At 45.1% G+C, this 24766-nt stretch overlaps 1 protein-coding gene across 3 annotated transcripts in view; it reads left to right on the top strand.

Moving 5' to 3' along the window:
* LARS2 (leucyl-tRNA synthetase 2, mitochondrial) overlaps positions 1-22268 on the top strand; it is a 144952-nt gene extending 122684 nt beyond the window's left edge. For all 3 annotated transcript variants that reach the window (XM_081282815.1, XM_081282817.1, XM_081282816.1), the window contains 5 exons: positions 1299-1468; positions 3367-3444; positions 6361-6472; positions 16561-16688; positions 20444-22268. In XM_081282815.1, the coding sequence (XP_081138941.1) occupies positions 1299-1468; positions 3367-3444; positions 6361-6472; positions 16561-16688; positions 20444-20623 (668 nt within the window). In that variant the 3' untranslated portion in view covers positions 20624-22268. The remainder of the gene's footprint in view (positions 1-1298; positions 1469-3366; positions 3445-6360; positions 6473-16560; positions 16689-20443) is intronic.
* The last annotated feature ends 2498 nt before the right edge of the window (positions 22269-24766 follow it).

Below are 24766 nucleotides of genomic sequence, written 5' to 3'. Positions count from 1 at the left end.
GAGGCCTATCTCTGAATCTGCTCTGAAGGGTTATTTTCTTTAAAAAAAAAAAAAAAAAAACCTGGGTGAGGGCAGTCCTCCCTTACCAATGCAGAAAACCTCAAGTGAGGACCTAGGTGGGATGTTACCTGTGGTCTCCCAGCAACCCCAGTACCTCCATCTCCCCTTGGAGATGTTTCTTTCTATAGTGGTTCAGGTTTAAGAGGATGTGAAGTAACCTAATCTTGAGCACCTGGCTATCCTAGGTTATCAACTTGTCCTTCCTGGGATCTACCCCAAGTGTGTTTGTGGGAGAAGGAAAGGAAGTGCCTGGGACCTTGACCTTATGTAGAGCAAGTGTGTTATTTAAGGAATCCCCAATTGTTTCAGCACACCTGTCCAGTGGGAGTGTGGTCCAGTGGTGATGGATGCTGGTCCTCTCATACACTGCATCAGAACCACAGGGGACTTGGAAAGCAGAGACATAAGACACAGGTCTGGCTCCCCACCTTCAGCCATGGGACAGGTTCCAGGAACCTATTTCAATAAGCTTCCCAGAAAGCTCATCTGTGCACCCAGGCTTGAGAACACCTGGCCAAACAGTACAGAAACCTGGACTGGCCTTTGTTTGGCCAGTTGTGTGACCAAGGACCACCAGGTAAACCATTTGACTTCACCAGGTCACATTAACAGATTTGTCGAATGTGGCCAGTTGGGGCAGCCCAGTCCTGTAATCTCAGGGGCTTAGGCTGCTAAGGCAGGAGGATTGTAGCAATTTAGCAATTTACCGTGTCTCAAAATTTTAAAAATTTAAAAAAGAACGCTCAATGGTAGAGCGTCCCCGGGTTAAATCCCCAGCACCACCCACAGAAAGATCTGGTGAACGTGTTTGAACTATGTAATGTATGTGTATCTGGCAAGGACGGGGATCGTGTTAGAGTTCTTCCCTCTACAGCAGCGCTGTTCCCAAGTGTTGGCTGCAGGCCATGCCACCATGTATCCCTGCCCAAGCACACCATTGGCTCCTCAGCAAGCTCACTTAATCAAGGAAGCAGTGTGCTGATGCCCATCCTGACTGATCTGGGCCCAGGACAGTTGGCAGGCAAAATTTTGAGTAGCTCTGCTGTCCTGTACTTGGAATATCCGGGAGCTGAGAGATGCCCAAATCATTCCTGGTCTGACTTCCCAGACGCTGGAGACGTGGGCACAGGGAAGCATCTCGTCAATTCACAGGTGCATTTCTGGGCTCACTTATTATCAAATTGACCCTTCTTACAAGTGCTCTCTTTCTCTGTCTCCTTTACTGCCACTAAACCCAGCCGACGCTCTCCCTGGAGTGCTGAGATGGCAGCAGCGTCTGTGGTCCTTGGCAACCCGATTTATTGAGGCCAGGGCTTCTGGGAAGGATCCCCAACCCCAGCTTCTGAGCAGTGCAGAGAAAGCCGAGGCCAGGAAGCTCTGGGAGTACAAGAACTCCGTCATCTCTCAGGTCAGAAACTGCTGTGGACACTGACTGATTCTGTCACTGGGCTCTCTGTGGGAGACGTGGCCCCCTGCCTTGAGCTGAGCCATCCTGGGGCTTCTTCCTGCTTTGTCCCTACTTGTTCCTCCTACTGTGGGTATTTCACAAAAACTGGGCAGCGGAACAGACATTCTACTGGAAAGAGATGGCCTCAGGAAATGGCTCTCTAATGCTGTGTCATGGAGTCCACCAGATCTCAGGGAGTTGCCCGCTTCCCCATGTGTTCACATCTGACACTTCAGCTGGAGGAGCTCATCCAGGACCTCACTGATGACATGTTGCTTGTGGTGTATTAACAGAAACAGAATTCTTTGTTGTTGTTGTTGTTGTTATTGTTGTTGTTGTTGATGGACCTTTATTTTATTTGTTTGTTTGTTTTTTTAATTATATGTGGTACTGAGAATCGAACCCAGTGCTTCACCACTGAGCCACAGCCCAACCCTAGCAACAGAATTCTTAATGGATGTCTCTTATCCCAAATTCTTAGGCTTTTTTTTTTTTTTTTTTTCTGTAAGATGTGCTGATTCAGGCCTGGGGGTGTAGCCCACTAATTTGAGTGCTCACCAGACATGTGCCGGGCCCTGGGTTCAGTCCCCAGCACTGATCAAAAAAAAAAAAAAAAAAAGTTGTGTTGATTCAAACTTTGTAAGTTCAGCATGGTCACTCATCTGGACTCAGGTTCAGATGACGGATGCCTTGGTGCCACAGCAGGGTTTTTCCTCTGTGGTTTGTGTAACCTGAAGTGGTGCTGGGTCTAGCATGGTCTTTGAGGACACTTCTTCTGCCTTATCTCCACCCTCTGTCCCTCTCTGTGTGGAGGAGTAGAACTCACTGAATTGAACATAATGATCTGAGTGAGGCCCAAGCAATTGTTTTCATAGCACATATTTTCTCTCTGGATCTGGCAAATTCTTCTCTTCTGTCAGATAATAGACTTGGGTTCTTGAAATCTTAAAGATGTGCTATTTTTCTATATTTTTGCCCATGGTCAGAATTGAAACAAACATGAAAAAGCTGACAAATCACATTAGTGTTTTTATGTTTTCTCTACATTTCAAAATGTAAAACTAACCTTGTCCTGAACACCAAGAACCTTCTTGTGAATTTAACCAAGGAGGGTGGGGTAGAGGGCTTGCTTAACATTCATGAGGCACTGGGTTCCATCCCCAGCACCACATAAAAAACTAAATAAACAGCCGGGCATGGTGAGACAAGCCTGTAATCCCAGCAGCTTGGGAGGCTGAGACAGGAGGATCGTGAGTTCAAAGCCAGCCTCAGCAAAAGCGAGATGTTAAGCAACTCAAGTGGTCAACACTGAGGGTCAGTGCTAAGCAACTCAACAGAATCAATGAGACCCAGTTTCTAAATAAAATACAAAAATAGGGCTGGGGATGTGGCTCAGGAGTTGAGTGCTCCTGAGTTTAATCCTTGGTACCTCTCCCCCCCCCCCCAAAAAAAAAAAAAACTAAATTAAATAAACAGAATTTAACCGAGGAGAAGTGACATCCCTGACCTGTCTCTGTTTACTGTTGTTTTGATGCTTGCTCATTAGTGATCCTGCCTCCTATTGAATAAACAACTAACAATGTTTTGTAAGCACCTATGATGGGAACCCAAACTGTCTAAGATATATGGAAGATATATGGACATCTTACATAGTGAAAAAAGTCTTCAATAGTGGAAACAGCACTGTCTTTAAAATATATTTGTGCTGATGAAACATAGTGATGATTTGAGATAGTAAATACATTTATAAATGTCTTCGCAGTCATTTAATTTCACTTTTTTGATAATTTGAGTTTATCTGGAAAGTTTAAAGGAATTTTTTGAGAAAAGTGAATTAATTATTAAACTTTTACCAATAGGTGACTGCCCATTTCACAGAGGACTTCTCACTGAACTCTGCAATCTCTCAGCTGATGGGACTCAGCAGTGCCCTCTTGGTAAGTGCCCTCCAGGCAAGTGATATAGCTCAGTGATAAAGCACTTGTCTAGAATGCATGAGATCCTGGGTTCAATCTCCACTACCGCAAAAAAAAAAGGGGGGGGGGGGTTTCTCCATAGTCACAACCTTTTCTTATTGCTATAATTTTTTTAAAAGATTGCATGATGCAAACCCATTTTTCCCCAGGAGTTTGCAGTTAAAGACATGGAGGGTCTGGGATTGTGGCTCAGAAGTAGAGCACTTACCAGCTTGCATAAGGCTCTGGGTTCATCCCCAGCAGGCACACACACACACACACACACAAAAAAAAAAAAAAAGAGAGAGAGAGAAAGAAAGAAGCCCAAGGAAGTTAGATGACATGCCCAGATCAGGCTTAGGCCTCTCTCCTCTCATCTGGCTCTTCATTCCCCCACTGCCTGAATAAGTCGTGATACTTTCCTAACACTGTTATATTTTATATTTACTTAATTTATTTTTTTATTTTTTATTGGTTTTATTTTTTAAATACATGGCAGCAGAATGCATCACAATTCTTATTACACATATAGAACAATTTTTCATATCTCTGTATATAAAGTATGTTCACACCAATTCATGTCTTCATACATGTACTTTGGATAATGTCCTATATTTACTTAATTTAGATGGATCAGAATTATTCTCATTGAAAACAAAAACCAGTCTTTCAAGTACCATTCATCTTCTTGCTACACAAGACTCCCATTTTTCTTGCCAGCGGAAGAACTTGTCAGCATATGAGGTTAGCAATTAGATAACAAAAAGTGTGCATTAAAACTGTTAGCAGCAGGCAGGCCTGTAATCCCCACCACTCTTAGTGAGAAAAAAAAGGGGCTGGGGGTGTAACTCAGTAGTAGAGTGCACGTGGGTTCAATAAAAATAAAATTAAAAAGTAGGGCTCATAAGCTATATTCTTCTAGGTCCAGAGATACCAAAAATTTTATACATGATATTCTTTTTAAAAAATGAGGGTATGCTGGGCATGGTGGTGTGTACTTGTAGTCCACCTATTTGGGAGGCTGAGGCAGGAGGATCCCTTGAGCCCAAAGAGTTCAAGGCCAGTCTGGGGAACACTGTGAGATACTGTCTCAAAAATGAATAAGAAATAGAGGATGTATACATGATCTTTGTAAAACCACTTAAAAAGTTTGAACATGACTTCATGAATAAAGGCATAGAAAATTCGGCCAGAGAGGCTATGGACAGAAAAAGCTGCAAGGGGGCAGATATTTCATTTTTAATTCAATTTTTTATAATATTTGCCTCATTTTTTTTCCTGACTAAATAACAACACATAGCCCAGAACACTTGAGAAACACAAAACCACTCACAATTGTACCACCCAGAAAAAAGTATTTTATGCCGCTCTCCAAAAATGTGAAACTTTGTGTGTCTGTGCACTCAAATGCAAATCATGTTCATGACTGAGATTTTTAATCAAATGGACACTTTTTTTTTTTTTTTTTTTGCAGTGCTGGGTATGGAATCCAAAGCCTTGAGCATGGTAGGCAAGCTCTCCACCAATGAGCTACATGCCCAGCCCATAAGGACCCTTTCAAATCATGTTTTTACTTAGGCCTATTTCCTGAACAGTTTCTGATATTAAGTATTCTTGGATGAAATCATGTTAATGATGGGGGCATATTTCCTTCTTATTGATATGACATAAGTCATTTTACTGTTTACCCATGGGAAAACATTTGGAGTTCCAAATCCTGTAATTAGAAATCATCAACATGGGACACCTGGGTTGAAGGGTATACACAGGCACAGACTAAGGCCCTCACAGCTGGAGTATCCTGGTTGTAAACTGGCTATATCCCCAGCCCTTTTTTATTTTTTGTTTTGAAAAAGGTTCTCATTAGGTTGCCCAGACTGGCCTCAAACTTGCAGTCCTCCTGCTTCAGCCTCCCAATCTCTGGGGTTACAGGCATAGCCACCACACCCTGCTGGATCCTACTTTCAAGTTTTACAAACATACCATTAAACCAAAGTCATATTTGTCCTGGGGAGTTTTGAACTTGTACTGATTGCCACAACCTGGCCAGGCTGGTTTCTAGCATGGCTTCCCCAGGGCCATGAGAACTGCCCATCTCCTCAAAGTCCTTCTGGCAACATTCTTTATTGAACCACCTCAGAACAGCCTCTCTCCCTGGGCCACTCCTTGACTACACACCCAGCTCACACCTGGATATGTGGACCAGCCTGCTCCCTCCCACCCCCATGGAATCCTGTGACATCCCTGAGTCATTTGTCAGTTTCCTCCTTGAAAGCAGAGTCTGCCCTCTGGTCCTCTTATCCTGAAAGCCTGCCTGGAGTCATCCTCTGTGAGCTGAGAGGCTCTGACTAGAGTAGCTGATAAGCCTTGGGGAGGAATGAATGCTTACTGTACCTGGCACAGCTGTGTAAGGAAAGGGGTCTCTGAGAACCCTGGGAGGTGGAGAGGACCCCTGCCCTGGGGGGTCGGGGAATCTTTGAGCAGGTCTTGTGCCTTTGTCTGGGCCTGCAGTGCACAGGAAACCCGCAGAGAGGTTGGGAGTTTGACTAACTGCCTGCCCAGAGGCAAGTAGCCCTCCCTCTCTCTGATGCTCAGCTTATTCACCTGTCTAACAGGGTAAGAATACTGCCCTTGAAGGGTGTTATGAGAACTAGGTGAGTTCCCGTCACACCAAGGGCATGGTCAATGCTCAGAAGAGCAGTGTATTTGATGTTGCTGCTCCTGTGCTATTTATACTGCTGATTAAGTGGAGGAATCCTTTGTCCTGAGCAAAATTGGGCAGTGAGGAGGTTTTCTTCCTATCTCTGTCTCTGAACTTCAGATTAGTTAATGGCTTTTCTTAGTCATACTTATTTCAGACACCTCGGTCTTCTTACGCTGTTCTTTTTTCCTTATTAGCAAGCCTCTCAGAGAGTCGTTCTCCACAGCTCCGAATTTGAGGACGCTTTGTGTGCCCTGCTGGTGATGGCTGCCCCGATGGCCCCTCACATAATCTCGGAGCTTTGGGCAGGTAGGTGGGAGAGTCCTGTTTGACTGGTTGCTACTACCCCAGGGTGCCCCCCTCTTCCTGGAACATTATTCAGGGCTCTGATGTTCTTAGCCATGGGGCCCAATATGTGGCAGGTACACTCAGCACTCTCTCTGTCTTGTACTTTGGTGATGTGTTCACCCCTGCCAAAGAGAAAGATGCTTCCACTTTGGGATAATGTGCTCAGACTAATGCGAGTATTGATGTCACCACAGAACATTCTTTCTAATGACTCAGCCCTCGAGTGTCCACACACCATGACCTTGTATATTCTTTTAAGATGGAAGCAAATGTTTGGTCCTACTTTACAGTTGGAGAAAGGGCATCTGGAATTAAACTACTGGTCTAATATGTTGTTTATACTAAGATTCAGTTCTCCACTCCAGATGGTTACTACTAAACTAGGCACCAAAGAAGGTCTGACTGTTCAGTCCCTAGAATGCTTTCCACATCAGTAGAGTGTTGGCCCAGGGAGAATCAGGAACTTCATATAAATCCTCAAATTGGGATTGGGCCAAACACATAGGGATAGGCAAAGAGATATGTATTCAAGCCACCAAAGGTCATGTGTGGACGTTTTCAGATATTTCTAGAAATAGTCCATTGGTAATGCATTTGACTTAGCAGTTCATTTACCAAAAAAAGAGTTCTCCTAATTAAATTTATTAACATGACTTTCTAGCATGTGTGAGACCCTGGGTTCTATCTCCGGCTCTGCAATCAATCAATTTTAAAAATTACTAATTTAATGACACAGAAAAAAAAATGCATATTGACCAGTGAGGAAACCAAGAGTCACATTTGGTATCTGAAACCACTTCAAAATGGTCAAATGCAGTGATTCTCCTTGATCTGTGGTTTCACTGTCCAAGGTTTCAGTTACCATGTCAACTGAGGTTCCAAAATATTAAATGAATCTGGTGTGATGGCACACGCTACTCCTTCATCCCAGCTACTCCCAGCCTGAGGCAGGAGGATCATAAGTTCAAGGCCAGCTTGGACAACATGAGATCCCATCTCAAAGTAAAATTGAAGAAAAGGACTTAGGATATAGCTTAGTATGCAAGACTCTGGGTTCAATCCCCAGTGCAGTTTCACAAAACAAACAAAACCAGAAAATATTAAATGGAAAATTCCAGAAATGAGTAACTCATAGCTTTTAAATCTCACATCATCCCACTCCATGCCACCTGGGTTTTGCTTTTTCTCACTTCATCATGGTTTCAGTGTGACCTTGCTGATGTTGGTGTCTGTGAGATCATCTGTGTCTAACAAGAGAATAATGTAGCCCAGCTGTGAGCACCAGGCAAACTTGTAATGACTCTGAGGCCAGCTGTGATTGCCAGGCCAGTTCTCAGATGCCAAGGACTGAAAATAAAAATTCTCTTCCTTTTACCTTCTAGATAGAAGCAACCCCCATCATATCCTAATATTGGGCAGTGGTTATAGCCATGTACCTAATTTAGTTTGGCTTAGTTTTCTCGTGTATCCTTTATAAAATAAAATTTATGTAATGTGAAATTCACCCATTTTTTATATATGGCTGATGATGTAAGTACATCTGTACTCTTGTGTTGGCCTCACCATAGTCCAGCATTAGAACACTTCCATTTCCCAAAAAGGTCCTTCCCACTGTCAGTCCCATGCTCTCTTCCACCCGCAGCATGACTGTTGTGCTCTCTGTTTCTAGAGTGTACCTTTTCCAGAAATGTCCTATAAGTGAAATCATACAATATGTAATCCTTTCTGTCTCACTTCTTTAGTATAAGATTCATCCATGTTGCGTGTATAATGCTTGGTTTCTTTTTCTCTTTTTGATGATTTTGCTTTTATTTTTCTTGTTTTTATCTAGATGTCATATTATAATTGCTTTCATCACTTAAGTATTCTGTGAGGATACTTATTTCTGAGTCACTAAATATTTTTCTATTGGCAGGTGTGGTAGTGCACATCTGTAATCCCAGCAGCTCAGGAGGCTGAGGCAGGTGGATCACAAGTTCAAAGCCAGCCTCAGCAACTTAGTGAGACCCTAACAATTCAATAAGACCCTGTCTCTAAATAAAAATATACAAAAGGGTTGAGGATGTGGCTCAGTGGTTAAGAGCCCCTGGGTTCAATCCCCAGTACCAAAAAAAAATTTCCACAACATCCATTTTTTAAGTTTTTGTTTTTGCAGAACCAGGGATTGATGTGAATTATGCCCAATTGACTGCCTAATATGAAGATATCCTGGGATAAATTCATCTTGACCTTGATGTAGTAGACTTTTAATATACTGTTAACATTCAGTTTGAAGGAAAAATCTATTTGCTGGTGTTTTATTTAGAATTTTACAATTATTTTCCTAAGACCAGTTTTCTCAGCATGCTCTGTCAAGTTGGGGAGTGAGATTTTTGCTGCTGACTTCGTGGAGTGGACTGGTGCCTCTGTGGTCTCACTAAGTTGCCATGACTGGCCTTGAACTTGTGATCCTTCTGCCTCAGCCTCCTGCATCACTGGGCTTATAGGCATGCCACGTTTTTTAAAATAATTTATTAATTAAGTTATTTTTTGGTACTGAGGATCAAACCCAGGGCCTAGCACATGCTAGGCAAGCGCAGTACCACTGAGCCACACCCCCTCCCTCTCTCCTGTACATTTGCACAGGCCCACTCCTTGCAGCATAGATAGAACCTCTGTGGGAGATGGTGGTAGGCCCTGCCAGGCTCTAGCCATATGGTTACATTTTGTAGTCTTATTATTTCCTTAAACAGGAGACATGGGTCTTTCACTTAGTCTCTGTGATCTAAAATGGCACACTTCTTCTTCCTTAACTTTTAATTTGTAGTAAACTCCCCTACTATCATCTAGCATGCACATGTCTTTCTCTTTCATCTTCTTTCTCCCACACTATCTGCTGCTGCCTTCATTTCAGTTCTTTCCAGAAGGACTCATGTAAGTAGGATTTCAGAGGCTTCCTCCTACACTGCCCTCCATCTCTGCATCTGGAATGGGGACAGGAGGACAAGGATCTACTCTGTCGAGGTCCCTGTCCAGTCTGTCCTTCATTTCTGTGACAAATCTCTGGCATGACATATGCTAAAATGGTGTGACAGAGACTAGCCTGTTTTATACTTTGCTCCATGGTTTTTCATGACCATGTGGTCATGGTTTTTCATGACACGTGACCCCATTGTGGGTTTTTCGAGCTATTTGATCCTGAGAAGTGGATCAGATTAAAACTTACTTGTTCTACAGTGTTCCATTCAGTTATTTTACAAACACTTACTGAGCACACACTGTATGCCAGGTTCTGATGTGAGAATTGTGGGAAAGCTGGGGCAGGCAGTTGGAGGAGTGGGCACTGCAATCTGTTCATTCAGTGGAGATCTTTCGTAAAGCTTTACAAATCCATAATGGCTTATTTTTCTGAATTCAATGAAAGCAGCATTTAACTTTTGCCTCCCACTCTTCCCAGTATGAGTGCCATCCTTTCTAAATGAGCAGCTGTGGATGCCACCAGCTGAGTGAGGAGTCCCATGCACCCGGCATGTCACCCTGGTTATTAACTCATAGGTGTAGTCAGGTGCCCTCAAGAAAGAATGGGGACATGATCCCTTCTTGCCTCTCCCAGTAGATGATCAAGGACAGGTAGCAAGATGCTGATGGTCCACAGCGAGCAGGAGCACTGTATCGTCAGGACATCGTTATCATCATCCCTCACTCTTAGGCATTTTCATTCTAAAGCTCTGGACAGTTTTTAGGCACCTTTCACTTATTCTAGAAGACTCACCTTTCATGTAGCTTCTGGTTGATTCTTGCATCTTAGAAAGATAACCTCACAAGGACTATAAAGAGAATGTGGTAAATCAGCAAGGCATATTCCAACTTTCTAGAGTCCCGGATGAAGCTAATTTTCCCAGGAGAGATTCTCCCTGCAGAGGAGCAGAAGTGAGATCTGTCTTCCAGGGCAGACTTGAAGCCTGTTGGCACAGTGGCCATCACTGGCTGGATGGAAGGAGCATGTTGGAGAAGCCCACAGTGCTTGGAGCCTCACAGTTCTCTGTCAGTCGCTAAAGGGTAAATGGGCACTTTGAGTAAGAAACAGAATCAGCAGCTTGGCAGTTTGCAAACTGGAACAGGATGAGGAAATCTTTCTTTTTCTTACTTCCTGAAGCCTGAAGCCTTGGGAAGCTAAAGACACCACATCTGAATTTGCAAACTTATCTTTTGTTTATGACTGTAGAATTGTCCTATCCGGATGAGGGTGTTAGCTGCTTGCTTGGAAAAATTTTGAGTATTCGAGTCACTGGTTCTGTTTCAGATGGAGGGCTGCTCAAGACTTCCTCCATTTGTGGACAGTAAGGAGCAGAAAATTGGGGATTGGAGGTAGGGCTCAGTAGTAGAGTACATGCTTGTCTTGTGCAAGGCCTGGGCATTGATCCCCACCAAGAGAAGAGGAGGAGAAGGAGGAAGAGAAAGGGAGGGGCGGGGGAGAGAGGAAGGAGATGAAGAGAAGAAGGACAGATCCAGGCACAGTGGCATATGTCTATAATCCCAGCTACTAGAAGTCTGAGGCAGGAGGATGGTGAATTTGAGCTAGCCTTGGCAACATAGCAAGACTCCATCTCAAAAAAGAAAGCAAAAAATCAGAGACTCTGTTAGTCAGACTCTTGTTGAAAATGAAGTTTCATCATTGTCAAAAATGAACCATCTGGCTGGGTACGGTGGCACACGCCTGTAATCCCAGCAACCCGGGAGGCTGAGACTGGATGATCACAAGTTCAAAGCCAGTCTCAGCAACAGTGAGGCACTAAGCAACTCAGTGAGATCCTATCTCTAAATAAAAGACAAAAAAGGGCTGGGGATGTGGCTCAGTGGTCAAGTCCCTCTGGGTTCAATCCCCAGTACCAAAAAAAAAAAAAAAAAGAAAAAGAAAAAAAAGATCTATCTGACAGGAACAACTTGGATGAGTCTTAGGGAAGTATGCTGAGTGAAAAAATCCAGGCTCAAACGTTTTTGTATTGTTATGATTCCATTTATATAACATTCCTGAAATTTCAAAAATTATAATGGGCTGGGGATGTAGCTCAGTGGTAGAGCACTTGCCTACCTGGGTTCCATCCTCAGCACTGCAAAAAAAAAAGAGAATTATAGAGATGGAAAACATAAGGTGGTAGTGAGGGGTCAGGCTGAGACTGGGTGATCACAAGTTCAAAGCCAGTCTCAGCCGACAGTGAGGCACTAAGCAACAGTGAGTGAAGGGGGCAGTGGCTGCGGAAGGGTAGCACAAGGGTACTTCCTTGCGGTGCTGGAACAGTCCTAAGTCTTGACTGGTGGTGAGCATGTGAAGCCACATATGGTTTCACTAAGCTACACACGCACGCACATGCACGCGCACACGCACACAGAATTAATTCTTATAACTCTAATAAAATCTGAACAAACTCTGTGGATTAATTATACCAGCTTCCTGGTTTTGATATTGTGCTGTAACTATGCCAGATGGGGAGGATGGATGGAGGGCACAAGGTGCCTCCTTAACATTTCTTTGCAACTTCTGGTAAATCTATAATTATTTCACTATTATTTTTATAATTTTTTATAAAGTTGCTGCTGTTTTTAATTGCCTCTGTAAACTCACAAGTCCTGAGTGTTGAGATTCTAGTTCTGAGACATAGTGGGTCATAAGAGAAGAAGAAAGGGAGAAAGGAATTTATTTCTAGTTGCAGGTTTTGATTCACATGCTTGCACACACACACATTACACATCTGGCCAGATGTCGCCATTCATCTCACTGCATCCAAGACAACCTCGTCTCCTGCAGCCCCGCAGCAGGGCCATATGAATTTCCAACAGGAGCACTGAGACAGGGACAGGCCTATCCTGGTGCCTAAAGAGCACCACTGCCTGTGTCCCTGAGCTTTTATACTGTCTGCTTCTAACGTGCCCAGAACCAGCTGCAGGAAACAAGTTCAACTTACTGGGGAGGAGGTGTCTCAGAGCTCATGCCCTGAGGATGGGGGAAGAGGGGACTCTGCAGAGCACTGGTTGTTCATCTCATGATCATGTGGCCAGGAGCTGCAGCTCCCTGAGACTACATGCCACATTGCTAGCCCAGAGAAGATCAAAATTCAAAATGTGGTTTCTGATGGATGTACATGGCTTTCATACCACTATAAGATTGAGCCACTGTAAGCCAGAGGCCATGATGTTTAAAATGTGGTGATAGAGGGGCTGGAGTTGTAGCTCAGTGGTAGAGTGCTTGTCTAGCATGTGTGAGGCACTGGGTTTGATTCTCAGCATTGCATATAAATAAAATAATGGTCCATCAACAACTAAAACATAAAAAAATTATTTAAAAATATGGTGATTGGGCTGGGATTGTGGCTCAGCAGTGGAGCGCTCGCCTAGCAAGTGCGGGACACTGGGTTCATTCCTCATCACCACATAAAAAGAAATAAAATAAAGGTACTGTGTCCCACTACAACTAAAAAAAACATATTTAAAAAAAATAAAAATGAAAATGTGGTGATAGAACATTTCTGTTTTTCTGGCCCTTTTGGAACTCTACAGTGATTGTTCTTTCTTGACGTTTGCCTCAGTGTGTAACATACATGATCTCAAAGATGTCCTTCAGTACTTTACTGTCAAGACCATAGCAGGGAGGCCCTGGAAGGAGCTCTTCCTCTTGAAGCATCAGTTTACCTGCACAAATCCACTTTTCTTCATAACATAATTTGAGATAACATTCTTTGCAACTTTTTATAAAAATGGCTGTGAGGCCTGAGGGGTGCAGCTCATAGTAGAGCACTTGACTAGCACATGTGAGGCCCTGGGTTCCATCCCCAGCACCTCAGAAAAAGAAGATATTGGCTGTGAAATCTTATAGCTATAGTGTTTTGTTATATTCATTAATTCCAACAAAATTATCAATATATCAATCATGTAGACATCTGTGTACGTGTGTGTGTGTGTGTGTGTGTGTGTGTGTGTGTGTGTGAGAGAGAGAGAGAGAGAGAGAGAGAGAAGGCTTAAGAGATTATTTCAAGGGAGAAAATAAATCTGTTGATACTCTGATGGTTTGGGCAGTGGTTGTTTGTTTGTTTGGGTGTTTGTGTTTTCTGTGTGGATGATGTTATTTCAAAATCATGTCAATGAAACCATTTTTCTGGCAAAAGGCTAAAGTAGAGTAGCCTCACTTCCTGTGCCTTATTTGGGAATTATTGTCAAGGCTAATGGGGGAGACCCCAGGGTGACCAGATGCCACAGAGCCCTTAGATCCCTCTTCCAGTGTATATGAGGACAGGGGCCAGGGAGATGGGGGTGGAGGCAGACCCCAAGATGGTTATCAGGAGAGGACTGCCACCCCCACAGGAGCCATGACATGACACACACCCACCAGCGCTCACATTGGGGTGCCAAGGCAGCATGGTGACCTCACCAGCTCTCAGAAAGGGAAAGGCCGAGTGTCTCTGTTATTCCACAGGAAGCTCAGCTCTCCCCAAGGAGGGGAAGGAAGAGGGTGGGATGTGGGCCACAGGGGCCCTGCATGGTGGCCTTGCATTGCCAGGGCCATGCCATTTCCCAGCCTGTGTGCTTTCCCCATGTGCTTCTGAAAGGCCAACCTTCTACCTCATCTGTCACTTGGTTATCTGCCACGTAACGAAGCCCTTGTGTTTGCCATGCAAATGTCAGGTATTTTTACTTCCCTAAAAAGAGCAGGGAGGCAAGAACACCGTGATAAACCAGGATCCTGAGTTTCTGTTCCCTGCTCCACAGGATGGCCCCACTCCCATCTATATGGAAACGCTGGCAGGGGCCCAGGCAGCTATAAATAAGCATCCTGGTTGCTCCAGGAAGACTGGGCTTCCTCATTTTTTTCAAATGGAATTTATAACAGCTTCAGCCCAGAACATTTGTGTCCAAGGTCCTTTTATCTCACAGGCATCCTGTACAACTTCCATACAGAGGTTCTGGAAATCTTCCCACTGCAGCTGGGTCACGGGACAGGCCCCACTGGGCCAGCTCACTAAAATAAAGAAATGATTATCTGCCTCCTGTGACCTCTGTCTCATATTTAGATAGGAGTTTTAATAGAATCCCCTCGGAGGAACAAGCAGGAATCTCCTTTCTGTTTTTGCCAAAAGGCACGTCTGTTAGACATGGACTAGGTTCATTAAGAAGCGCAAAAGCTTCAGGCCACAGGAGCCAGCTGGGCATCAGGAGTATGTCATGTGTCTCTTAAACCACTTGATCCTCAGCCCGAGCCTTCACTTCCCTGCCATTGACCCATTAACCAGCAAAACAGGCTCACAATGAAGTGCCTGATGGTGAGACATTAAAAGCTGCAACAAATAAGTCTCTGATAGTAGCACAGAAATCAAGATGGAGGTCACTAGACTAGAATGGCCAGCTTTCCTCCTGATCTGTCACTTTGGTTATGCCACATAAAGAAGCTTTTGTATTTGCCATGCAAATGTCAGGTATTTTGGACCAGCATTAAGCTGCTAGTCCAGGGACCCAAGGCTGGCCTGGGAACTGTCAGCTCCATTCTGTGACAAGATGAGGAGCTTGGGCCAAGATGTAAACCACCCACCACGAAGCACAGAGTTGAGGTGGGCTGGCTCTCTATGAGGAGGGGTGTGTGTATACATGTATACAAAATAAAACATTTTATATGTATTCTTTGTGTCTTTTCATAGAGATATAAACACACACACACACACACACATATATATATATATATATATTTTTTTTTTTTTTTAACATAATAGGACTTTCTCAATGAAGGAAGCAGTATGTTAATTTACATTCTGGCTCAAGTTCTTTACCTCACTGCACACATGCACATTGAATAGCTCTGAAACAATCCCCCTGGTATAATATATTTGCACCAATATTAGGATACAAACAATAGGGAAGGGAAAATTTGTTCAGCCAATTGGGTTGACTGTTTTTTTTAATGATTTGTTGTCATTATAAACAAAATTAATTACTAATAAATTCAAATGGTAACTTGGGAAGAAAATGAAACCTTTTAGAGAGACCAGAAGAAAATCTTTACTTCATCTCACAGTATGGAAAAACTGTGTGTGTGTGTGTGTGTGTGTGTGTGTGTGTGTGTTTATTTTTGGTACCAGGGATTGAACTCAGGGGCACTCAACCACTGAGCCATATTCCAGCCCTATTTTGTATCTTATTTAGAGACAGGGTCTCACTGAGTTGCTTAGTGCCTCTCTTTTGCTGAGGCTGGCTTTGAACTCAGAATCCTCCTGTCCCAGCCTTCCAAGCCACTGGGATTACAGGTGTGCACCACTGTGCCCAGCTTAAAAACTTTATTTTAAAACATTTTTCCAAATTATAAAAGGGCTGGGGATGTGACTTAGTGGTAGAGCACTTGCCTGGGACCTACTCCTTTAACAAGGTCCCACCTCCTCCCACCTCCCATTAATGCCATCAAAATTGTTAATCCACTGATGAGGTCAGAGCCCTGGTGATCCAAACCCACCTTTGAACATCACTGTACTGGGAACCAAGCCTTCCATACACAAGTTTTTAGCAGACGCTTCCTGTCCTAGCCATAACAGAGGCCCAGAGGAAGTTTAGCCAGGAGCTTAGGCTTTCTCTGAGAAGGTCATGTGTCCACTGTTCCCTGCATCTGGCTCTAGCGATTATGTGTGAGGGGCTAGGTGGAAGGCCTCTCACACTGCAAGTATTTATGGGCATTACAGGAAGTAAAGGCCACTCAGTAATCAAGCTGGCTCCAAAGCATTCCTTCCCCATGAGAGTTGCAGAGAAATAACCCAGGAAAATTAGCAGCCTCTTTTTCCCAGATACTGTCCCTAGAGCAGCATGTCCCTTCATCATTACAGCTCTGGGTGCTGTTTGCAAAGAGTTGCCTATAAACCCAAGATTATGAACCAGGCCAAGGTAAGTGGGAGACGTGGCAGGTTGCAGAGCCATGGCGTGGCCTTCCATACCCTCGTCCCAACAGCTCCAAGCTGTGTCCAGGCCACAGCCTTCCATCCTGCTCTCATCAACCTCCCCTGTGTGCAGAGTGGCCGATCCTTCTGTGTCTTGCATTGCAGGTCTGGCACTGGTGCCCAAGAAGCTCTCTGCCCGCTATGCCTGGGACACTGCCGTGCTGCTTCAGGCCTGGCCCACGGTGGACCCACAATTCCATCAGAAGCCTGACGTGGTGCAGATGGCGGTTCTGGTAAGTGTCTCTCCAGCCCCCAGCCAACCTGACCAGGCACAGCGCACAGGGCTTCTTGCCTTTGCTGGTGCCCCTGGTTTTCTGCATCACCACGTAACAGAACCGTGTGAGTATTGTACTCTGGTGGCCATCAAGGGACTAGAAGGGCAGAAATCAACCTGTCCTGCTTTACAGGTTCCATTTGTCTTTTCCAACTGAGGACTATGCTCATTTAGCTGAGCTTGAGTGTGGGTTTTGGTTGGGGTGGTCCAAGGCACAGAGAGGGTGACGGTGAGGTCACTGGCAATGCAGGAAGACTTCGCACCGTAAAATCCACTTTAGAAAAACTTCATAAAGTCCATTTTCTTTTTCTTTCATCCTTTTTTATTAATTTTTTATTGGTAAATTGGAACAGCATACATACATGAGTAGTTTATTGTTTAAACCCTTTATGTCAGAAATGACTCCCTTAGTCTCTTTATAATGTTTGTATATTTGATTATTTAATATGGGACACATTTATAGGGAATGTCTCTTCTGTATGCTGATGTGGTTGAAGAGGGAAAGAGGCCAAGGGTGGACTTTTTACATCACTGCCTCTGAGTCCCTCATGGGCCAGGTAATTTACAGCCAAAATGTAATGTGACTCATGTCACCCTACAAGCATTACCATTCTCTTTGCAGTTGAAGAAACAAGCTCAGAGAAGTGGCCAGGTATATTCATTTACTCTTCAATAATTACCATGTACCTACTGTGTGCCAGGCACAGTGCTAGGTTGTGGGGATACAGAATCAAATAAGATAGGCATAGTGCCAAAGGACAGAGGTCTAGGGCACGTGAGTTTTCACACACACAGAGTTCCTACCCTCATGGAGCTTAAAACCCACTAAGATAGAAAAGAATAAAAGGGAAAGAAGCCAAGCACAGTGGCATATACCTATAATCCCAGCAACTCATGAGTCTGATGCAAGAGAATCACAAGTTCAAGGCCAGCAACTTAGTGAGATCCTGCCTCAAATATAATTTATATTTTACAATTTTAAATTTAAATGTTATTTTTTCAAAGAGTTGGGGGTGTAGCTTTGTGGTAGAGTGCTTGCCTAGCATGTGCAAGGCCCTGGATTCAATTCCCAGCATCACACACACACACACACACACACACACACACACACACACTAACACACACAAGGAAAGAGAAAAATAATAAGATGAAAGCATGTTGTACAAGGTGCCACAGTCAAACCCGCCCAGGGGTGGAGGGAGAGCATGCCCATAGAGGCTCTGCCAGCCAGGCCCCAGCCCTTCTGCACCTGTGCAAACCTGGACCCAGTAAAAAGGTCATCATTTGGAAAGGCAGTGTTTGACCCTAGAGTTGGGTTCTTGACAGCAGCTCAGTTCCCCACCACCTGCTCTGGAACTTAGGTCCCTGCCTCACCCACCTTCCTTCTGTCCCACCACAAGGCAAAAAATGTGGGGCTGCCTTAGAGGCTTCTTCTGAAACATCCTGTGGTACAGAGAGGACTCCTCCTCCTCCTCCTCCTCCTCCTCCTCCTCCTCCTCCTCCTCCTCCTCTTGACTCCAGGAGCACTTTTCCACTGAGCTACCTGCCTAGTCCTTTTATTTATTTATTTATTTTATTTTGAGACAGGGTCTTGCTAAGTTGCTGAAGCTCTTGCTAAATTACTAAGGCTGATCTTGAACTTCCAATCCTGCCTCAGCCTCCCAAGCTGCTGGAATTACAGGCGCCACCACACCCGGCTCAGGCTCAGAGAGGACATTTCTTTAACTTGAGTAATGTTTATGAGAAATTAGTAACTCACGTACCCTTGAGAACTTGGCCTCACACAGCTGAGAAGCAACAGCTTACAATTTCTGTTGGTGGAAATGTATTTCTACTTTAAATTATCACAAAATTTCTGTTTAAAATATCACCAAATTGAGTTGTGATCATTAATAAAATAATTTTAGAAGATCATTGGACTGTAAACCCCAAATTAAAAATGCCTGAAGGCTCCCTGCATGCACCAGTTTGAGAAGGTAGGGTGGGGCAGCACTCCGACACAGGACGTCTGGGGAGGTCTCTTCTGACTCTATGGAGAGATTTCAGGGTTGGTGCCTCATCTTGAAAGAGAAGCTGCAAGCACCGTTCAGTGCAATGTAGTCTAGCTGAACCCCGTGTGTTCTCTGTACCCAAGACATGCTGGACTCTGCCAAGTACCCAGGGAGCAGAGAAAAGGGCCTTCTCTTTGAGCATAGCTCCAAGGGACAGAGGTCTAGGGCACCTGAGTTGTCACACACACAGAGTTCATGCAGCAGCAAGGTTAAGATGTAAGAGCTTGGGATTTGGACTGTACTGCGTGAGGGTCTCAGACACTCACCAAGCCTCAGTTTCCTTCATTATAAAATAGAGACAAGCCCGTGCCAGCCTTACCCAGTTGTTGAGAGAAGTAGGCAGGATAATGACCAAAGTACTTCCCCTGCTTTTGTACATGCCAACGATGAGACCCACTAACTTGAAATCAGTGCAAATGAAGGGCCAGGTATGGCCTAGGACTTTCCAGATAGAAACTCATTTACTCCATACAGTGGCCCTGGGGGCGGGCCTGGACTCATCCCCTTTTACAGGTGAGGAAACAGTGGCAGAACAGGGCTTAATAACTCGCTGAAGGTCCTGCAGCTAGTCCAGAATTCGCTCAGTAAGTGGTGACTGCTGCCAGCTCCGCATTGCTGTTTCTGGCTGTTGGGAGATTAGAAGAGGTGTCACGAGGAGAAGAAGCTGGGTCTTGGCTTTGAAAGAGGAACAGCATGTCCCCAGTGGAGACAGAGATGTCAGAACATCAGGAGCCGTGGGGACAGGGGGCTGGGAGAAGTCCCCAGGGACCCTGGACTGTGAGCCATGGAGCAGCTAGGGCAAAGGGCACAGGAAGGATGGCTGAAGGCTGGAAGAGTCCCTGCCTCAGAGGCCAGCCTCCATCCAGAGAGGCCTGGGGGCTGGGTGGGAGGGGGCTGGGCAGGAGAGAGAGGGTTCAGCAGATCATCCACTTTCCAGTACTTGCGGTGGGACCTCGGACAAATGACTTCTCCTCACCTACCTCTGCTTCCTTGCCTGAAAAATGGGGTGGGATAGTCGTGCATCTCCCCACAGGCTCATACAAGTAAATCATATGGCACGTGCCTGGCACTCAGGCAGAGCTAAGGGGATGGCCCATTCCAGCCCAGATTTGGACTTAAACCTGATCTGCAGTGACCTGGTAATACTTCTCTTTGGATATGAGCCAAGCATATGTTTTGGGGGGTTTTGTTTGTTTGGTTGGTTGGTTGGTTTTGGTTTTGTTTTGGTACAAGGGGATTGAACTCAGGGGTGCTTACCACTGGGCCACTTTCACAGCCTCTTTTATTTTTTATTTGTAGTCAGGGTCTCACTAAGTTGCTTTGAACCTGCAATCCTCCCGCCTCAGCCTCCTGAGTCACTGGGATTATAGACTTGCAGCACTGCACCCAGCCTGTCTAAGTTTTTAACATCCCACAACAACTGTGTTTGGGGCAGTGCTTAGGAAACTCAAGGTGGTAGTCACCTACAGGCAGCACTGGGGTCTCAGTGTCTGTCTGTCTGTCTGTCTGTCTCTCCCAGGTGCCCTCCTTCTTCCACCCCAAGGCAGGTGCCAGCTTCCCTTTCTCCTTCCTGTGGTGGCAATCCCCTAGCAGGCAGTGCGGATTGGGACATCCCCAAAGCAGGCTGTCCTCATGGTTCGTCTCTGGCTATTTTTCTTCCCAGATCAACAACAAAGCCTGTGGCAAGATCCCTGTGCCCCAGCAAGTTGCCCAGAACCAGGATAAAGTCCACGAACTTGTTCTCCAGAGTGAACTGGGAGCCAGGCTCTTGCAGGGGAGAAACATCAAAAAGGCCTTCCTCTCCCCCAGGACTGCCCTCATCAACTTCCTGGTGCAAGAGTGACACCTGGGGCCTCAGAGGAGCCTCCTTCCAGGCCTGGGTTGGGATACTGACCTTCATACTATGACAGACTGGGGTCAATAGGGTGCCTGTGCAGGGGGCAGGGTGAGCGTAGGCAAAGGAGAAATCACAGGGAGGAAGAGGGACCATGTAGCTGTCTCTTGCCCTCCTGCACCCCCATGTCAGGGTTGAGGAAGCCATGTGACCCCATGTGAAGCCACCAGAGATGCCACTGGCTGGGAGCAGGAAGGAGAAGAGAAGCAAGTGAGGACCGTGACTCTGGAACAGCCCAGGGGCTTCTGGATCCTGAGATGGCATCAAGTAGATGCTTCTTGAGAGCCAAAGGTGGACCTGAGGAACCCCACAGACCTAGGAGACATGTGCCAGACACTCTGAAGCAGGAACTCTGGAGAGTGATGGATGGTCTCCTGGCCTTCAGACTAGGCCAAGAAGCATTCAGGTTATCCACAAATATCGGGCGTGTGGGGTTGGACCCTGGGTCCTTTTGGAGTGGCTCTGAACGGAAGACCAGCAGTGCTGGTGCCTCTGCACGTGTCTCCACCACGCCTCAGCTCTGCCACACAGGCCTCTTCCTCCCACACCCCAGCTGGACGTGGCTGCTTGGCCTGTCCTGATACTGACGCACCAGCGCTCAGGCAGAGCGCCACTCCCTAGGATGATGAAGGAGCAGTGCGTCAGAACCAGCCCTCAGTGTGTGGAAATTACCACCCAGGGAAGCAGGTCCACTCTGGCTGCTGGCTGCTGACATTACAGCCCACCACAGCCCCCCAGGGCAAAGGCCCTAAGGGCTCATGTGGATCCCAGATGGCGATGCCACCGTGGTGGACAGACTCAGAGGAAGAGCAAGTGTAGCTGTGGCTGCTCAGTGTCGCCTCCTGTGTCTAGGCCACTGCCATCTGGCAGTGAGGAGGTGGCCAGGAATGGCCCAGTGTGTGGGTCCAATCCTGGTTCCATATGAAGTAAACATTGATGGGCTGTTACCAGAACTGACCTAGCCATTGATTTAATGGAGGAAGAATGGAAAGAATCTAGCCATTTCATGATGCTGAAAATCTGTATTTGTTATTCAGTGCAATTATTCTGCAGCAGCTTCTGATGTGGTTCCCTGCGGTTCATCGGTTGAGAGATAACTTTTTTTTTTTAACTGTAATAAAATGTTTACCACTTCAGGACATATCTGTGATCTTGGAATAGCCGCCATATTCCAAGTCTTGGCATTAATCAGGAACAGACTGAGGTCTGCCATCATCATCAGAAGCTTGGCTGTGTGCCTGGCCCACATGGAATGCTGTGGAGATGCATGTGGTCCTTTCTCTCTGGAACTGACTGCAAGGCAGACAACACTGATTCAGGCACATTAGCACAGCTTGAAGTCACAGGTCCTCAAATTTTCTATTATGCCAGTTCCCGTGTCCAGAAATTCCAATTTAATTTGTCTAGGGTGTAGCTTGGCCATCAAGGTTCTTTTAAAAGTCTCCAAGTGGGGCTGAGGGTGAAGCCTAATATGCTTAATACGCATAAGCCTTGGGTTTGATCCATAGCACTGCAAAGAAAGAGAGAAAGAAAAGAAAAAGAAGGAAAAACTCTACAAGTAATACTAAAATTTGAGAACCACTGGATTAACTGATGCATTTGAGCCATAATTTTTATTTACTCTTTCCTCTCCCTAATCTTCAGTTTAGGGCTGGGGGCATAGCTCAGTGGTAGAGCACTTGCCTAGCATGTGTGAGGCCTTGGGTTTTAGTCCCCAGAACCAAAAACAAAAACAAATGTCTATTTTCTGAACTTTAGCTTACCCAGATAAAATTTGGCCCAGAACCATGATGAAGTAGTGTTGAAAAAGAGGGAAGCCAGAGACCAGAACTCTAGAGTGGGTATTTAAAATGTTCCCAGAGCTGACCTTGAATGTGCATAATCCTATTGCATGTCACAACAAAGGTGGATTAAATATAAACAAACAAGGAATTTGGTATAAGAAGGGGGAAGTGTTTTTGCTTGATTTTCTTGTTTTTTCCTAAGGTAAGCTAAGTAGTATTGAATGAGAAGAGGGTAAGAAGCCCTTTATTTGCACATTATTGAGCCACAGCAGTGGACCAAAAAAGTCTCATGGCTTCTGGACTGACCCATTGGCTGTGCCAGCGTGGCCTGGGAGAACCTTCTCTCCAAGAGGATAAAATTGTTGAAAGGGAGAGCTCACTGGTACTTACTAAGAGGTACTAAATATCATGGAACAATTGGACTGAAAGCTGTGTCCCTGCGGGCGAGTAGGTGGGGAGGGGAATGATCTCAGTCCTTTATTGGCTGCTTCGATGAGGTCAGAAACAACTGGACAAGTTCACATGCATTATCTCATTCAATTCCCATGAAAACCCTAAAGAGAAGGAATGATTCTGTCATGAAGAATCCCAGGCTCTGAAGGTCAACAAATTGCTCAGTTTTCACAGCTTACAATTAGAAGAGCCAGGATCCAGACCTACATCTTCTGACTCCACTTAGGCTACCCTACCATGTCTTTCGCCATGTCCCTCACCTGATTGCCTATCTTGCTTGATGTCTGACAATCAGGTGAAATGTTAACCAAAACTATTAGCATTTTGAGCAGAGGCAGGCTAGGGCTCCCCTCCTGTAAATCTAGGAAATCACAGAATCAGTGCCTTCTCTACAGAGGTGGGTGGTGGGTAAGAGGCCAAGAGCCTGGGTGTCACAATATGCGAGGGAATCAGGATCACTCCAGGTGGATTGGGCTGGCAACAGAAAAACCACACAAACACAGAAAATACCTTTTTCTGGGTTTAGGACAGCCCTGCAGCCTCATAAATCAAGCTCCCACACTGGAAGGCAAGGAGAGCAAGGGAGGCAAGAGAGCAAGCACACCAGAAAACCCCCTATTTATTGGGGTGAAGCTATTCACAGAATATCCCAACCAAATAAGGCAAGGAATTGGATTTTGGAGGGTGGAGTCTTACTTGGTGATGTCTTGTGGTCAGCAGTTTGGCTGACATCTTGGAAAGTCACACCTATCTCAGGCGCTGTGTGGGATCACAGGCAGAGCAAGAGAGATGGCACACATGCATCACACAGCCCAATCAGGCAGTGACACAAAATTTAAAATGTCAAAAAGTAAACAGAAGAGAAAAAAATAACATGTAGAACTCCCATTCAATGATCTCTGGGCAAATTTCCTCTTCTCATTTTTGAGAAGGGGCACATCCAATCAAAGACAGGCAGCAGCCAGGGGTGGTGACACATGCCTCTAATCCCAGCCACTCAGGAGGCTGAGGCATGAGGACCCCAAATGCCTGGGAAAAGTAGCAAGGCCCTAAGCAATTTAGCAAGACCCTGTCTCAAAATAAAAAAATAAAAAGGGCTGGGGACAAAACTCAGTAGTAGAATACCCTGGGGTTCAGTCCCCAGTACCAAAAGGAATAATGAAAAGAAAGACTAGGCAGCCAGCAAAAGATGGCTTTTAAAAACATGAACCAGCTGAGTGTGGTGGTACATTCCTATAATTCCAGCCTCTTGGGAGGCTGAGGCAGGAGGATCCCAAGTTCAAAGCCAGCCTCAGCAAAAGTGAGGTGCTAAACACAAAATAAATAAAATACAAAATAGGGCTGGGGTTGTGGCACAGTGACCAAGTGCCCTGAGTTCAATCCCCAGTACCTGCCCCTGCTAAAAAAAAAAAAAAAAAAAAAAAAAAAAACATGTACCATAGACATTTTTTCATGAATAAAGCAAGATGCATACACAATGTGATCCCAACCATAATTCTTTTTAAATTATTTTTTGGTTGTAATTGGACACAATATTTATTTATTTATTTTTATGTGGTGCTGAGGATTAAACCAAGGGCCTCGCATGTGCTAGGCGAGTCCTCTACCACTGAGCCACAACCCCAGTGCCCCCATGAGCCATAACCCCAGCCCCCCAACTATAATTTTTAAAACTCGAAACTCTTATAAACAAAAATGAGAAGAGGAAATTTGCCCAGAGATCATTGAATGGGAGTTCTGCATGTTATTTTTTCTCTTCTGTTTACTTTTTGACATTTTTAATTTTTATTGGCCATAAAGTATTTCAATAATGGGGGAAATTTCAAAATGTACAATTTTATAAAGATCCACATGA

This window comes from Spermophilus citellus (genome assembly GCF_964194105.1).
Source record: "Spermophilus citellus genome assembly, chromosome: 3".
NCBI classification, from domain to species: Eukaryota; Metazoa; Chordata; class Mammalia; order Rodentia; family Sciuridae; genus Spermophilus; species Spermophilus citellus.
This window is presented reverse-complemented; position numbering and strand designations above follow the sequence as displayed.